Here is a 15,931-nt window from a genome sequence, read left to right as displayed (position 1 = left end):
AAGTATCTCGGGGTCTTGTTCACGAGTGAGGGTAAGATGGAGCGGGAGATCGACAGACGGATCGGTGCGGCTGCAGCAGTAAAGTAGGCGCTGCAGTGGACCATCTTGGTGAAGAGGGAGCTGAGCCGGAAGGCAAAGCTCTCAATTTACCACTCGGTCTACGTTCCTACCCTCACCTATGGTCACGAACTCTGGGTCGTGACCGAAAGGACAAGGTCGCGGCTACAAGCGGCCGAAATGAGTTTCGTCCGTAGGGTGGCCGGGCTCAGCCTTAGAGATAGGGTAAGGAGCTCGGTCATCAGGAGGGAACTTGGAGTCGAGCCGCTACTCCTTCGCGCTGAAAGGAGTCAGCTGAGGTGGTTCGGGCATCTAATTAGGATGCCTCCTGGACGCCTCCCACTGGAGGTTTTCCAGGCACGTCCAACTGGGAAGAGACCCCGGGGAAGACCCAAAACATGCTGGAGAGATTACATCTCCCAACTGGCCTGGGAACGCCTCGGGATCCCCCAGAATGAGCTGGAACATGTCACCGGAGGTCTGGGTCGGCCTGCTTGGCCTGATGCCACCGCGACCCGACCCCGGATAAGCGGTGGAAAATGGATGGATGGATGGTGTTTAAATGTAATCTTGTAAAATGTAGTTTAGGTGAGAAACTTCAATAAATGCAGAATATGTTTTTACAGCAATATCAATAGATATTAGAGATGAATTTTGACCTATTTAACTTCCTAGCACTGGCTTTAAGCAGCTTATAATATATCATTAAATCTACTAATGACAAGACCATTCGACCAGTCTAGCTGTGAAACAAGAACGACACTGATAGCACCATTAGCTACAAGACACTGGCCATTTTGAGAGCCGCTAAGAAGCAGTTGAAATGCTCCAAATCTCCCCTTCAGGAATAACTCACAAGTGTGCGGACTAGAGAGAGAGAGAGAGAGAGAGAGAGAGAGAGAGAGAGAGAGAGAGACGGGGAGTTTGAAGCTAGTAGTAACAGTATAGCTGTGAACATGGCAGTGAGTATGTGTACAGTTTGGGCTATTTGTCAGTAAATAAATGCTACTCCCTCTGTGTTCCATTTTCTTTCTTGCCACCTGCAGATTAAAGTGAAGGGGGTTAGTTAAGGTGGAATGACCTTTAAGGGGGAAGCAGTTCACAATTTTGGTGACAAGCTGCTCCTCCTAGTTTTACACAGCATTAGTTTAAAAGCTCACAGCTGTTGTCATTTTCCATGTCAATCTTCATTCAACATATAGTGCCGCTAACATGTAAACTAGCATTTGACACATACACCTCAGTAAGGGGAAGTTTAAGATGAGGTGTCCATTATCAGGCATTAATAGATGACAGGAAGGCCAGAACTGTCTGACAAGCAGTGAAGTCTTCCCATCAGTAATTTCTATGTTAGAAAACATTTGTTGTACATGGAGAACAGAGTGTGGTGCATTGGTTCAACCAGATGGACAATTACGAGGGCAGAAAGAGAGAAAGATCCCTCTGAGCAACAGTTGAATACTAATAGAAGGAAACATTGTTAAAACAAACTTGAGGCGTAGCATCAAAATGTGTGCAGATTTAAATAGGAGGAAAAGCATGCCAATAACAGCTGATTCCAATGGCAGTGTATGTAACAATCAACACCGCTGTCATTACATCTAGTAACTGTTCATATGAAAAATATTGATTAGTGCAACATTAGGTACCAATCAATTAGTGGAGACATTGAGGGGTTTGATTCCATTCCATTATCTCACCTGACGGTTTGCTCTAGATTGAATATTTTAGTATTCAGTATCAGTTCATTGACACGATCTTCGTTCTTCCAAGGTATTTTATTTTTTATACATTTTATTTTCATTGTACAACAGAGTTGCCCAACCAAATGCAGATTGCAGTCACATTTTGCTTTACAACAAAACATAAAAAGATGTCAGTTGTTAGATGTTTACAGCCTGCAATAGTCTTCCCCAAGCCTCGCTGGAGGACTGTAGCTGTGGGGCAGCACCTGTGGGGTCTTAATGCAGTCTCAGGGAAATACGCGGTGGGATTACGAAGATGGTGAGTGACAGTAGCAACTTCGCTAAGTGTGAGGTTCCATGTTGGACACATCGTGTGTGAAATGTGAACAGGCTTCGTCATACAGTCTGCCACCGTGAGAAAGTGATCTCTTGCAAACGATGACATGTCTGCACACAGGCAAAGACTATAGGAGAACGTGTGCGTGTGAGCACAAACACACAGGTTTCAAAGTATGCCGTTTCACAAAGGCACACATAAGAACAAAGTACACACACATACTTCCGTAGACATTTCCAGTTTATGGGATGAGACAAGTACATGAGTGGCTGAATTAGAACCTTGCACTTTACTGCGTTTGGGATTTGGAAGAGGCGTATGTGTGTGTGTGTTTGTCATGTCTCGTGTGTCTATGCGCATGAGTTGTTCATATTTCGGTTTTTATATGTATGTCAGGTCAAACCCACAAAGCACTGCGCACAGTCTCTGTGGTACGGGTTAAGTCCATTATGAATCTCCTGTGGGTGAGTGTTCATGTGTGAAAAGGGACAGCAGTTAGCATAGTCATCCTCTTAGATAAACCACCCTGCAAGCAGCTCTCCCTGGACCACCAAGAGCTCTGCCGCCTGCTTCATCTCCTACCAAAGTAGCTGCTCTTGTGGCCCCATTATGTGTTTAACATGGAAAGCTAAAAATAATGAATTAAAAAAGCAGGACTTACGGGATGTGTATTCTGCTAATATAGTTAAACATTATATTCAGTCATGTGTTACAAACCCAAATTAGAAGTCCTGTGTGAAATTCAAATCAAATAAACCATAAACTGGCTAGTGAAACTGGCTGTTTTTGATATTTGGTTTATGAGAAGATATAGAGGAAGAACAATTTTACAATAGGAGTCAACAAACAATATGACATTTTCAAAGATGTCACGGTTTTAGTTTCCATGATTATTAACCAGAATATTTCAAATAGGTCTTAAGCTAAATAAGTAAAATATTCATAATCATCATCTGTATTCTTTTACTTTGTTATCTACAGTGGTTATTTCCATCAAAAATACACAATTCAAATGATTGAGATAAAAAGATTGTGTCTTGGCATTGGCAGTTTTAATAATTTATTATAAACTGCTTAGAGCTATTGTTAGGAAGATAAACAGGTCATAATTCTCTCTCTAATATATATTTTATATCGCTATGAAAACATCTCCATCAAACAACTGGATTTATTCACGTTTCTCATCAAAACCTATTTTTACAAAATTACATTTGAACGTTATAATTTATTTTTGTCCAATAGTCATTTCTACTCAATGGCGCTTGAACGCACCACAATGTAACTTAATGGAACCTCCGTACCAGAACTGTATGGCTCTTCGCCAGCTTGTCATGTCTCGTCCTGTCTCTGAAGTTATGTTTGTCTTACTCTATCTTTTGTCAGTGTTTCCTGTTTTATTTTGTGTTGCTCACCTCTCCTCTTGTTTCTGGTCACTTCACCTCCTGCCTTTATGTGTTTTCCCCCCACTGTGATTGTCTGCTCCGCCCCTGATTGATCCCATCTGTATCTCATCACCTCCACCTCTCCAGTGAATTTAAATCGTTTTCCTCCATCTCTTCAAGATTTGTGTCAAGCGTTCCAGCGATTCTCCTCTTGTAATGTTCCTGGTTTTTCTGATCGCTGCCTGTTCTTTGTCGACTATGTCTTTGACTGATCCCCACCTGATTTATTTGCCTGTTCTGACTGCCTTCTCGTGTACCCAACCTCTGCATCAAGTAAAGATTGTTTTACCGACACCTTATCCTGTGTTTTTGGTCGTGCATTCAAGTCCTGTTCCTCCCTGTAGTTCACCAGTCCAAACACAGCTGTTAGTTACTAACGTGAGTTACTAACGTTACTAACAATACTAGTTCTCCTCCTGCCGATTTTAACACAGATGTGTTGTACACAATGAAACACTACCGCTTTTGTCCACAGGGACTGCAAAAACCCAACATCAAAAGAAAGTGCCTGGTAGTAATGAGTAAAAATACTCATTCCTCAGTTCAGGGAAAGGGTTGCTATGACATTCAGTGATTCAATTAAACACGGTGTGTCACAGTAATCCTTTTGAATATGAGGTCCAGTATTTTTCTACTCTGGCACTGGCGAACAGGGTCTTATCTTGTCACATTTGCTTGTTTTTAAAAGATGCTTGAATAAAATATTGAAATAATAATCAGAAAAGTTTTTGATATTTAAATTAGTATATTTATTTTTATATAAAAAAATATTTTACAGAAGAATGGATAAGTAGTTAGATTATTTGCCTATTTCAAACAAATGATTGTTAGTTTTATCGCTAAAACATAATGGTTAGGGCCGGCCTTAGTGCCCATTTCAGGCTGGAGAAGAGACCTCTCCTCAGATAGCTGGGAGGCAATGGAGGATCTGGATGACGGTAGTGCTAGCAGTAGCATTAGCCAGGAGGGTTTGTCTGAGGGCAGGGCTCTCCAACGGCGGTTACTTTGGATGACTTTTTCTGGGTTTTACTTGCCATGACACACACGAATGGTTCTACCATAACAGAGTATTTAAATGCCAAGTCCGACTGAAACTAAAACATACGAAGCATGATGGACTTGCAAAATACTCCATGTGTAACCCGGAAGTCCTCCTTAAATTGAATACATTTAATGATATTCAAAGTGTTCACTGTCTCTGGTGATCACATTTAAATGTATCAATAGTTCTGTATGGTGAGGCAAGTAGTTTATATTGGATCATGCATCATAAATCTCCAACATTCAGGTGTCAGGGTGAGATCGTCTCAAACATTACTTAATAATCTGCACAGTGCTGTCAAGGATCAGAGCAACACCCCCACACAGAGGAGGTGCAATGAAGTCATCAAGCTTTCATCTGAAGAAAGTGACATTTCTGGAATTGTGAGCATCACACATCTTCTATCTGACAGACGAAAACAAGAATATAGAAGTGGATTCTTCGCTAAATCCTCACACCTTTCCTGGCAGCTCTGCTTTGAATTCCAGTGGTGTGAGAGTGCAGATGCCAGCGAGGGACGGGAGGTCTTTAACATTCACAGGAACAGAAGTCACTCTTGATTTAATATGGAACCTCTTTTCCTCGAGGGATAATCCAGCTGCTTTGTATGTCATTCTGCATCAGTATTTATTCTCCTTCCATGCTCTTTCTCTAAATTGTATTATTTTGCATTATCCTCAGGCATCTTAAGAGTGAACCTGGCAAGGATGTCCAAAGCACAGAGGCAGAAATAGATTCATTACTGTCATCAAACGTCCCTGTGCACCCGTGTGATGCAGTGTCATGGCAGCATCAACCGCCTGATGACAGTGATGCTGTTCTTCACGCAACAATGCACAGACTCTATAGGCAGGCAGTGACATCCACGTCAGATCTCACACCACTGTCATGCATCTTTAATGACACACCAGACATGCAACTTACGCTATAGAAACACATATAAACAGTCTCAGAAATACACCCTCCACACTGCACACTCCTCCTCTTCAGTTGACTGTCAACATGGATCAACTTGCATTGACTGATAAAAGGACTACTAAAAATAAGACTTCGCAGCATAGAAACAAACAATGCAGATCACAACACAAGATCAGATGTGAGGAGACAGATCCTCTGATGCACAAGAGTGAATGTAAGAATTGTTGCCAAGAATCCATTTTGTGTCTACTGTTGATCGTGTGTTTTTCACATCTAAAAAGACCTGTAGTGTGGAAATGAATGGCTGTGAACAAATGTTTTAAAATATGCAGTGTTTCTTCCTCAGCAAGCCAACACCTGACACCTTCAACAGAGCCAGGACTCATTTCTGCTAACTTCATGTAAAATCCAGCATGTTGTCATCTCCGCCAGAAAGATCATGCAATCGCTCGTGTGTGTGTGTGTGTGTGTGTGGGTCTGTGTAAACTACTGCAGCAAACTACAATACTTTGGGGTTAGTTAGGGCTGCTTGCTCAAGGACCTCTCATGTTTGCAGTGATTCACTTTCATTCTCCGTTATAAACTGCCACTGACTGCGTGAGGGGATAACAGTTTGCAGTGTGTTTAGCTAGCAGCTGACAGAACTACCAGTACACACACTGCTGTACCTCGCTGCAATGGTATTTAAAAGAAGGAGAGATGATGTCCTGCTTTAATACAGGTTCTCACCAACGCCACTGGATCCGTTTAGCTCCACAAACAGACATGAAGACAGGCTCACATCGTGCAGCCTGTTGTGGCTCTGGCTCACTACTTATCTTTATGTTTTTCAATTTAAATAATGACTACTGCTGGAAATTAGTAAGTGCCGTTAGTTTTGAAAAGACCTTTTTAGTGACATTAGAAGTAACAAATACTTAAAGAGACCCCACAACATCTCCAGGGGCCCCCTGAGATCCCCCTTATTCCAAACACCGGATGGCGCATACCGAACCAGAACCGAGTGTTCTGTCCCAAAGAATGTAATACCAACACAGATATTGTTACACCCTTAACGATCATATGAATAAATAGAGACAAATATATCAATTGTGAAATAATAAGTCATTATTCAAACTCTACTCATTATTATTTTTCTCGTTTTCATAAAAACTAATTATAACGGAGTTCAGTTTTATTACATAACATCATTTTTTGCCAGTTTCCCATTTTAAATAAGAATTTCTTCCTAATAACTCGCCTGATAAAATAATAGTAAAATAAATACCACGCCAACCAAAGGGAAAACGATCAGCATCACAATATAGAACCGAGCGCTGAAATACTTATAAAATACATGAGAGCATGTCTAACATAATGAAGAATGAGTACGATTCTGAAGTTAGCTTTTAACAAGCTAATGTTAGCTTGTTAATGTTAGCAAGCTAATGTAATTAGCTTAGGCACTTACAAAAAAACTATACTTCATAGATTTATCCACATTCTACTATAACACAAGTTGCATATTCTCAAAATGCATTCGCTCAACTTATAGAAACATACTTTGCTGTTATTCACATGGAATCCGGCTGATGGCCAACGGACAACACGGCATGAGAAAAACAAACAGTTATTTTCTGTCTGTTTTATGTAATTGTTCAAGTAATGCATGTATAAAATTCAGCTTCCATTAATATGCTACTGCAGCATTCTAAACATTCTTAATTTCTCCAGTATGAGGGACGTACGGAACGTCAGGTATAAATTTCAGGCAGCAAAAAGTTTCGATATTTCAACTTTGCTGTGCAATGCTTCCTGCCACTGTTTCTGCTAATCTCTGCCAGACAATGTTACCACCCTGCTCTTGTTCACCAACTTATCTGGTTTTTCATCCATCGTCTGCCGTTCCATGTGAATGCAGCTTAAAACTGTGTCTGGACAAAATGCCTGACTGCGTAGTAGTGGTGTAACGGATCACCCCTCCCCGTGCGGATCAATTGAGTATTTTTTTAATTATTTTTTTTTACAGTTTAATCATCACAGTGTGTAATAAAGTTTTACTGGTGCTGTTCCTTTTCAAATAGCAAGTCCCCGAATATCAATGCAGTGTCAGTGAACAGGTATAAAGCAGTAGTGTGTTCAGTGAACGGAGCAGGTTAAAAGCATTTAACGGTGGAAGTCATGGTGAGCGGAGGAGCTTCAGAAGCTCCCGGCGTCATTTAAGTCCTAAGTTTGGGAGCATTTTGTCTTCCCTGTAACTTCTAATGACGGGATGAGGGAGATGGACAAAAGTGTTACGGTATGTAGGCGTTGTTTAAAGAGAAAGACATACGAAGCATGTCCACACATATGAAGCGCCACCATCCCAGTCTGTCAGCGACGGGGGCCACTCTGTTGTGGAAAACAAGGGATTTCAAAATCTGGTTAAAATGCTTGAGTCACGCTACAAAATCCCCTCACGCACCCACTTCAGTGTGAAGATCGTTCACGGCCTCTATGAAAAGGAAAAGACTGACCGCTCACTTTTGAGGCTGCTGCTACAGACCTGGATGAGCTCACTGACACTGTGACATCATACATCAGTTTTTGTGAGGACATGTGTGTGCCGAGAAAAACCTTCTGCACATTCAACAACAATAAACCTGGTTTACTGTAAGACTCAGGCAGCTTCGTCGGGCTAAGGAGGAGGCCTACAGAAGTGGGGACAGGATCCTGTACAATCAGGCCAGAAACACACTGACGAGGGAGATCAGGTAGCAAAGAGGAGCTACACTGAAAAGCTGGAGAAAACGTTTTCAGCCAACAACCCCTCGTCAGTGTGGAGAGGCCTGGAAGTACTCACCCTACAGGAGATCATATTAAAGTTAAAATGCCTAAATTTACAGCAGAAATAGACTTTGAGCTTCAGCCAGGACCACTTTGAGCTTTGATCTTTGTACGGGCTCTTTAGAAACCGATGGGTGATGTCACGGATAGGGATGGATATCGTTTGGGTTTTTTCTGATAACGGTGCTAAAACTATACTTTTAAAACGATACCGGTGCCTAAATCGATACTTTTTTCTTCAAATTGTACAATATATTAACTGTTTAAAGTATACTATAAATGTAAATAAATGCAAAACACTTGGCTTCAAACTACAGCTTCAAACTTTTTAACTTCAAACTATGAACAATATATTAACTGTTAACAGTTTACAGTATACTTAAATAAATATAAATAAATACAAAACACACACACACTCTGTACACACTACAGCTTCAAACTTCAGCAATTATTTTGCAGAAATATGAGCATATTTGCCTTCTCTGGCAAAATACGACACGTCTCATGACTTGTTTTATTTTACCAGTTGGTGGCGGTAATGCGCCAATTCGTCGTTTGCCAACCGCCACTACACCTCAAAGAAGAAGAAGAAGAAGAAGCTTTCGCGTGCCTGTGGATGTTGTGCTTATGAGCGGCAGCGCTAAGTACCCCGTTGTAATAATACTATGAGTGAGGAACGGAGGACCGAGGCTATCGTTAGCTGCTGCCAGGACGGAGTCATCAGAGTAGTGTAAAAAAAGTATTTCAATCGGCTCAGGCACCGAAAGGAAGCACCGAAATCTGCGTTGCGTTTCGGTCCGGTAGATACCGGTCGTATAGGAACCGGTGCTATATTGGCACCGCTTTTCGGTACCCGACCCTAGTCACGGAGACTACGTCCATATCTTTTACAGTCTACTGTCGTTAAAGGGAAACTGGATTAGTCGTGGAAAGCAGCAAAAAACTGTTTGAGTTCATTTGCCGACATCACCCGTCATCAAAATAGGCTTGAAACTCATAAAATGGCGCTAAAACATACGGGAATCACATCCTTTTTGTTCTGTGAAAAACAATGTTAAATAACATAATCAAATCATAAGGTTGCCTTTCATAAATGAATGATAGTTGAATTTAAAAAATATCAACATTGTGTGTCTCTGTTCTTTCTGTAAAAAAGTTCACGATTAGCCTGATAATGGAAATTCTCAGGATCAACTTATTGTGAGTCCCATCCCTGAACATTGCACTTCTTTTAAGTACAGGAACATTTAGATAATTCATTACGAACCGACTGAGTCAGCTCACACTACAGTGTATATGTTCTCTGCTGCCTACCTGACGTTGTATAACTCTTATTCAAACCTGCAGTCTGGTCTTTTTGTACCAGTGACGAAGCATAAACGCATAAACACATCAGCCTCTGGCTGATAATGTAATCTGGCACCAGCTCCGAGGACTGAGCAGAGTGGAGGAGAGGACTGTGCCAAGCACTCCGGCAGCTAAATGTACTCACCCGCTGTAACCTCGGAGCCTATGCAGATTCTATTAGCGCTTCTGAACAGTTCAGTACACCATCAGTCTGCCATTCTCCATGCTAATGATAAGTGTGCTTTGTATCAGACCAACCTCTCTCAGCACAAAGAGGGGCAGCACTTTCAACAGTTGGGAAAATCCAAAGTGCTGCATTAGAACATACTGCAGGTAGTGTCATTCAGCACATAGAGGTGTGTGTAAAAGTTTGCATCTTCTTAGATGTACAGCTCACCCTTTACCACAGGGACACAGGTTAAGTCTGCTCTTCATCTGATGCTGAATCAGTAGGACAATACTACCTGACAATCCCCATCCAGAGTGGGAACAGAGGGCCCCCTGTTGAAGGCTGACACTGTGATCTAACAGCTGACACTGTTCACATTCGGATTTATTGTAGATTTTATTTCCCTTTATTACCTGATCAACTGATACAATACCAAAGAATGCAGGTACTTGAAGTGTCTGAAGGCAGTAACTGGTTGGCTCAACTGTTCGATGTGAATATCATCGTTTGCAATTGTAAAAATGCTGATTATGTTCAATCTTAAAAGCTGTTCACATAAAGACATTTTAACTACTTATGATCAGAGGATTAATAAGTACATAAAAGGTAAATTATTGTGGCGCTGCTGCCGTCTGTTTGATAAGTGAAATGTCAATTCATTTAAAAAATAGTTTCTATGAAAGTACTGCTCACGTACTCCTTGTTGAATTATGTCAAGCATCAGCACCATCTTACTAGTGATCCACAGTCTTTCAAAACTGCCTTCACTTTCCGTCTTCACAGTAAGTGTTCACACACTGATCATTAACGTAAAGGCAAAAATGTCACCAAAAAAAAGTCAAGGCTTTGTTTTGAAATGTATGATTAAAAGCCTTGTCTTTAAAAAATACACTCAGTCCATGCACTGCTAAGGTAAAGATTATATCCATGCCTGAGTGTCAACTTCTACGTTTTCCTTCTCAAAAGCTGATGAGCAGCGTGTTCTTAAATGAAACTTGAAGATGGATGCTGGATCTTTTCTCTAGCTTTCTGTTACACTGAAGGAGAACACTCCTGTTTTAATCACATCGGCGAGTGCATATTTCTCTTAAATCCCTCGTTCAATTAGTGAGTCGCACTGTCCCATTTAGCAGAAGATAAAGGATGACTGTGTCCCACTTCTGAATATGTGTTGACTTACTGACGTACAGCTCTGAGGGGGATGATTAACACATGCACAACCCAGGAGGAATACGAGTCCAGTGTGTGCATCACTGAATCATTTGATCAATGAACGTCCTCTCCACTTCTGGTGGAGTATGAGTTCTCATCTGGTCTCTTAAAGAGCACTTTGCAAATTCTGATTGATGTGTACAAGTTGGTCCAGCTTGGACCTACAACGGACTGTCAGGTCTGCAGAGAGGATCATTGGTGCCAGCCTGCCCTCCATCCTGGACTTGTTCACCTCCAGAGTCAGGAAACGAGCTGAAAGATCACTGCAGACCCATCACACCCTGGACACGACCTGTTCCAACTCCTCCCCTCTGGTAGGCGCTACAGAGCTCTGTACGCCAAAACCACCAGACACAGGAACAGCTTCTTTCCACTGGCCGTCACTCTGATGGACACGTAATCAGACATACTGCACTATTACCACCATTCTGCACTATTACCTCAAATCTAGTGTCATTGTTGTTGTTCTTTATGTTCATATATACAGTATATATATACTTTTGGATATATATGTATACTGTACATAGTAGTTAAAAGTTTAAATGTTAAAGCTTACCTCTGTTCTACTTTGTTGTCTTTAATGTCCTTGTTTTTATTTCTTATATTTTTCTTGTTTATTTGTATATTCTATGTATGCACGTTGAGAGCATTGTGGAAACCGGAGTCAAATTCTTTGTATGCGTACGCATACATGGCCAATAAAGCTGATTCTGACCTGAATTGTGTTGTTCGACAGATGACCCAATCAAAATTCTGAATTTAGGTTGGACTTGAAGAGTTGGCCAGGGAGGATGATGATGCAAATACAAGTAGTGCATCAATATGGGACACTAACTGTCAAAGGATTTGATGCTCTACTCACTTTGGACATCACGCCAAACCATAATTTAGTATTATAATGAACTACCAATAACCAGAAATGCTTGTGTAGGAACTAAATGTGTTACAGTGACCTTCTCATATCTTATGACAACGTTTATCTCCTAATTAGATGAAAGTGATTCGTTTATTAATCCATTGCTCAATTGAAGAGCAATTTAACATTTGAATCTATTTCTTTTTTTTTAAGTGCTCTAAACTATTTAACCATTTCTCTCCCACATCAAGGACAGTAATGTCATTTCAAGTCTGGCAGCTGCATTATCCAGAATGCTACGCGGCCAACCGCTAATGTAGCCTCCAGCGCTACTGAAGTCTGGTAGGCTTGTTTCTTTCATCATATTTTAGTTGTGCTTTTTGTAGTCCTTGGTTGTAGTTTCTCCATGGCAGACCTATGTCAGTGACATTCGCCGTCACATCATAGTTGCGTAGCTTAGTGAAAATGTAGATTCTTTGGGTACATCCCAAGTCTCTTCAGTGTCGTTTCCTCGCTCTTCGATCCTCGCTTGAACCGGAAGTTTTTCTGCGCCACCATATTGACGGCCGTCCCAAAGCTCTAATGTAGCTCGGAGGAGCGAGGATCGAGGAGCGAGGAGGGATCTCTGAGGAGCCATGAGCGAGGACCGAAGAGAACAGACTTCCAAGAAGTGTTTTTACGGCCGACACGTCCCCTCATTGTTCATCAGTCATGTGATTGGACGCTGCAGCCGATCGAACTAACTGGAGTTTAACACCAGAGTGAAGACGGATCACAGAATAAACTCTAGTTTTATATTTGATTCGTTTTCTGATTCACCGTCTGGTTTAAATAAATGTTCATTGTAGACTGAACAACAAAAGGACCACAAACAACTTTCTTCATTTATTAGAAAGATTTGTCTTTTCTGCATTTTACTACTGTATTTTGTTTCTTACGCTGCTTTTTAGTGTTTCAATCAATGTCCTTAATTGGTTTTAAATCTCATTTTCTTTTGCCTTATGTTTTGATGCTTTTAATGGTTTTATGTGAAGCACTTTGAATTACCTTGTTGTTGAAATGTGCGATACTAATAAACTTGTCTTTTCATGATCTGATGTTTCCCTCAATGACCTTTATTATGGATACAATTAAAGTCAGAGAGAGCTGGAGAGACAAAAAACTTTTTACATCATGTATCATCATTCCATTCAGTCACGTGAGTGTCGGGTTCGATGAGTTTTATCATTTAAGTTTAACCTGAAACATGGAGCCTAATAAATGAATTAGAAATCATAATCATATTCTGGGTTATTTATTAATGACGTCACAATCTGAATATCAAAACATAGAGACGCAAATAAATAATAAATAAGTCAAACGCATTCCGTCAGTAGAAATCGATCCTGCGCTTATAAACAGAACTGTTAAAGTTTGTTAAAGAGGTAACAGAGAGAAACACCTCTGCAGTGGTGATTACTGTGTCTTTATTAGTTATTAGTATTATTAGTTACTGTTATTAAGTACAGTGATCATGTGAACAGACAAACTTATCAAAAGTCTCTCCAGCTGTTAAAGCCGACTGACAGCTGATCCAGCTGTGATCAGCTGATCCTCCGTCATCAGAAACAGACGTCGCTTCACGTGACGCAACTGAGGAAAGGACGTCTCATGTCTCTTAAAAAGTATTTCCTCGTGTCCTCTCTCCTCGCATGGACACAAGTGAGGGAAACAGGGATGCAATTAAGAGACTTGGGATGTACCCTCTAAACACCACGGTTGTCTTTTCCTAACTCCTCATGAACTCTCCTTCACATCTTTCCTTGACTCCATGACATTTTCCATAGAGGTCAAGGAAAAGTGGTTAGGAATAGACATTAGGAGGTAATTTTTGGACTTCTCGACTGCCGCCCTGGATGTATAAAGAGAACTGGATTCAGCACTGGAGGAGCCGCTCAGTGGCGCATGAAGTAAATAAACTTCGACTTCCAATGAAACTGGGCAGATCTTCCAGCGATCTTCCGCATCCATGGGCCCATACAGCAAGCACACTAGTGTTTCCTTTAACCCACTCCCAGCCCTCAGTGCCTGCTTATTTTAACATTGTGATGGATTCAGATATGATTGCAAATATCTGCTGTTAACTTAGCGTTAGTTCTGTGCTTACTATTACAAAATGTGAATCATGCGAATGCTATCAGCAACCAAACAACAAACCATGACAACGACAAACGTCAAAGCCTTCTGCAGAACTTCTCAGTGTCCCTTTAAAACTGTTTCTGTTGTGTTGTGAGCTTCACTCCGAGATCAGGCTCCCAACGTCACACACCTGAAGTGAACCAATCAGGGACCACTACGGCTCAGGTGCTTTTAAATCATTGTTTTCATCATTCTTCTAACCGTAAACATTTAGTGTACAAAAATGCCCATCACAACATCCCCGAGCCCCAGGGGACCACTTTATCTGACCAAAAGTGTTATGGCAAAATATATTCATGTTTCAAAGATTCAAAAAAGATGGAGCAGTGAATATTTAGAAATTTGGCTTCAGAGTATCTGTTAATATTAATTTGATTATTTAAATAGTTGTCAATCCATTGTGTTAAAGGACAACTAACAGATGAATTGACTAATGCATTCAGCATAAGAACAATTCATGTATAATATTCATAGACTTCAGTAACTAAAAGAGTTTCTACTTCATTCCATTTCTATGAGAATCGAACCTCTAACTTTCACCGGAACAACACGCTGTGCTGACCTTTGATGTGCTCGTTGACGACGCTCTCCAGCCGGTCCAGCCTCTCGATAATCCTCAGCGTTTCCCCTTTACTCTCCTCCTCCAACTTTCTGTCGGCCTCGCCGCTGCTCTCCGCAACTTTGGGACCCCCGTTGGTCACATAGTTGGTTATCCAGCCTACATACAGGAGACACACGATGTTGGTCATGCCGCTCAGGATCACACATGTCGACACCAAAGTTTTAGTTCTCCTTGAGCACAGCATCGCGACATCCCTCCATGGGCTTCCTGGTCCAGACGCGCGCAAGCAGGTAGATGGAGGAGAAGACGCACTCGACAAACGTGTCCAAATGTAACCAGAGCGTTGCGATGCTGTGAAGTCAGTCCGCCTCTGCGCTCTCAGGTCCCAGGTCCCAGGTCTCAGGTCACGTGCATTCTCCGGAGGCTTTAAATGCTGCACCCTGCCCCAAAAACAATATTTCCAGTAATAATACTAAAAAGGAGCGTCGCCGTTCAGCAGCCGGCGAGTGAAGCTGCGCTCTAGCTGCAAAGCTGGCAGACGCAGAGCTACAGCCTGTAGTCCTCACACAGCCCAATAGGAAGAGAGAGGGGGCGGGCTCTGCTTGCCTCTGCCGGCCCCCTTACAGTTCGAGCACATGGAGGAGGGGAGGAGAGGAGGAGGGGAGGAGAGGAGGAGGGGAGGAGAGGAGGAGGGCAGAGCAGAGAAGCTGAAGCGCATCGATCCAGTGATGGAGAGGCGCGGTGAAGTGAAGGCACTGAACGTGTGGGGTCGTTGATGCGTTTGTGATGCTTACACCACGTGCACAAGTGTACAGTTGTGTATGTACATCGTGAGCGTGTTCGAACACTGAAGATTCAGATGCGGTTCAGAAGATAGAAGACCTGTAACTGGAGAGGAGCCATGTTATAATATGCTTTTGTGTTTTGGCTAAAGAAAGCTTATCAGAGCAAGGGCGGGTCAGCATTACAATAATCCAAATTCATATTAAACAAGTTTACTGAGATAGTCAAGTCAAGGGACAACTGTTAAAAAAAATAAACAAATACACAAAGATAAATATATTTAAAACAGTAAACACATTCTCAAAAAAGTTCGGACAAATTATAAATACAGTTTTTAAAAAGCTAAACACTCAAACATCAGCGTAATGCCTTTTATTCACAGCACTGGGATTAAGCAGCCTCACATCTGGCCCCTGAGCCAGTTCTGGCTTTTTTAATAAATGAAGCATAAGTATTAGCCTCCCATCTCAATATTTCTTTGACACTCATACGTGTGTGTGTGTGTGTGTGTGTGTGTGTGTGTGTGTGTGTGTGTGTG

At 41.6% G+C, this 15,931-nt stretch overlaps 1 protein-coding gene across 2 annotated transcripts in view; it reads right to left on the bottom strand.

Annotated features, from left to right (window-relative positions):
- LOC116394835 (polypeptide N-acetylgalactosaminyltransferase 18-like) overlaps positions 1-15,121 on the bottom strand; it is a 172,905-nt gene extending 157,784 nt beyond the window's left edge. For both annotated transcript variants that reach the window (XM_031868172.1, XM_031868174.1), the window contains exon 1: positions 14,611-15,121. In XM_031868172.1, the coding sequence (XP_031724032.1) occupies positions 14,611-14,854 (244 nt within the window). In that variant the 5' untranslated portion in view covers positions 14,855-15,121. The remainder of the gene's footprint in view (positions 1-14,610) is intronic.
- Between the last annotated feature and the right edge of the window lie 810 nt (positions 15,122-15,931).

This window comes from Anarrhichthys ocellatus, unplaced genomic scaffold (assembly GCF_004355925.1).
Source record: "Anarrhichthys ocellatus isolate YVR2014 unplaced genomic scaffold, GSC_Weel_1.0 scaffold41, whole genome shotgun sequence".
Taxonomy (NCBI): Eukaryota; Metazoa; Chordata; class Actinopteri; order Perciformes; family Anarhichadidae; genus Anarrhichthys; species Anarrhichthys ocellatus.
This window is presented reverse-complemented; position numbering and strand designations above follow the sequence as displayed.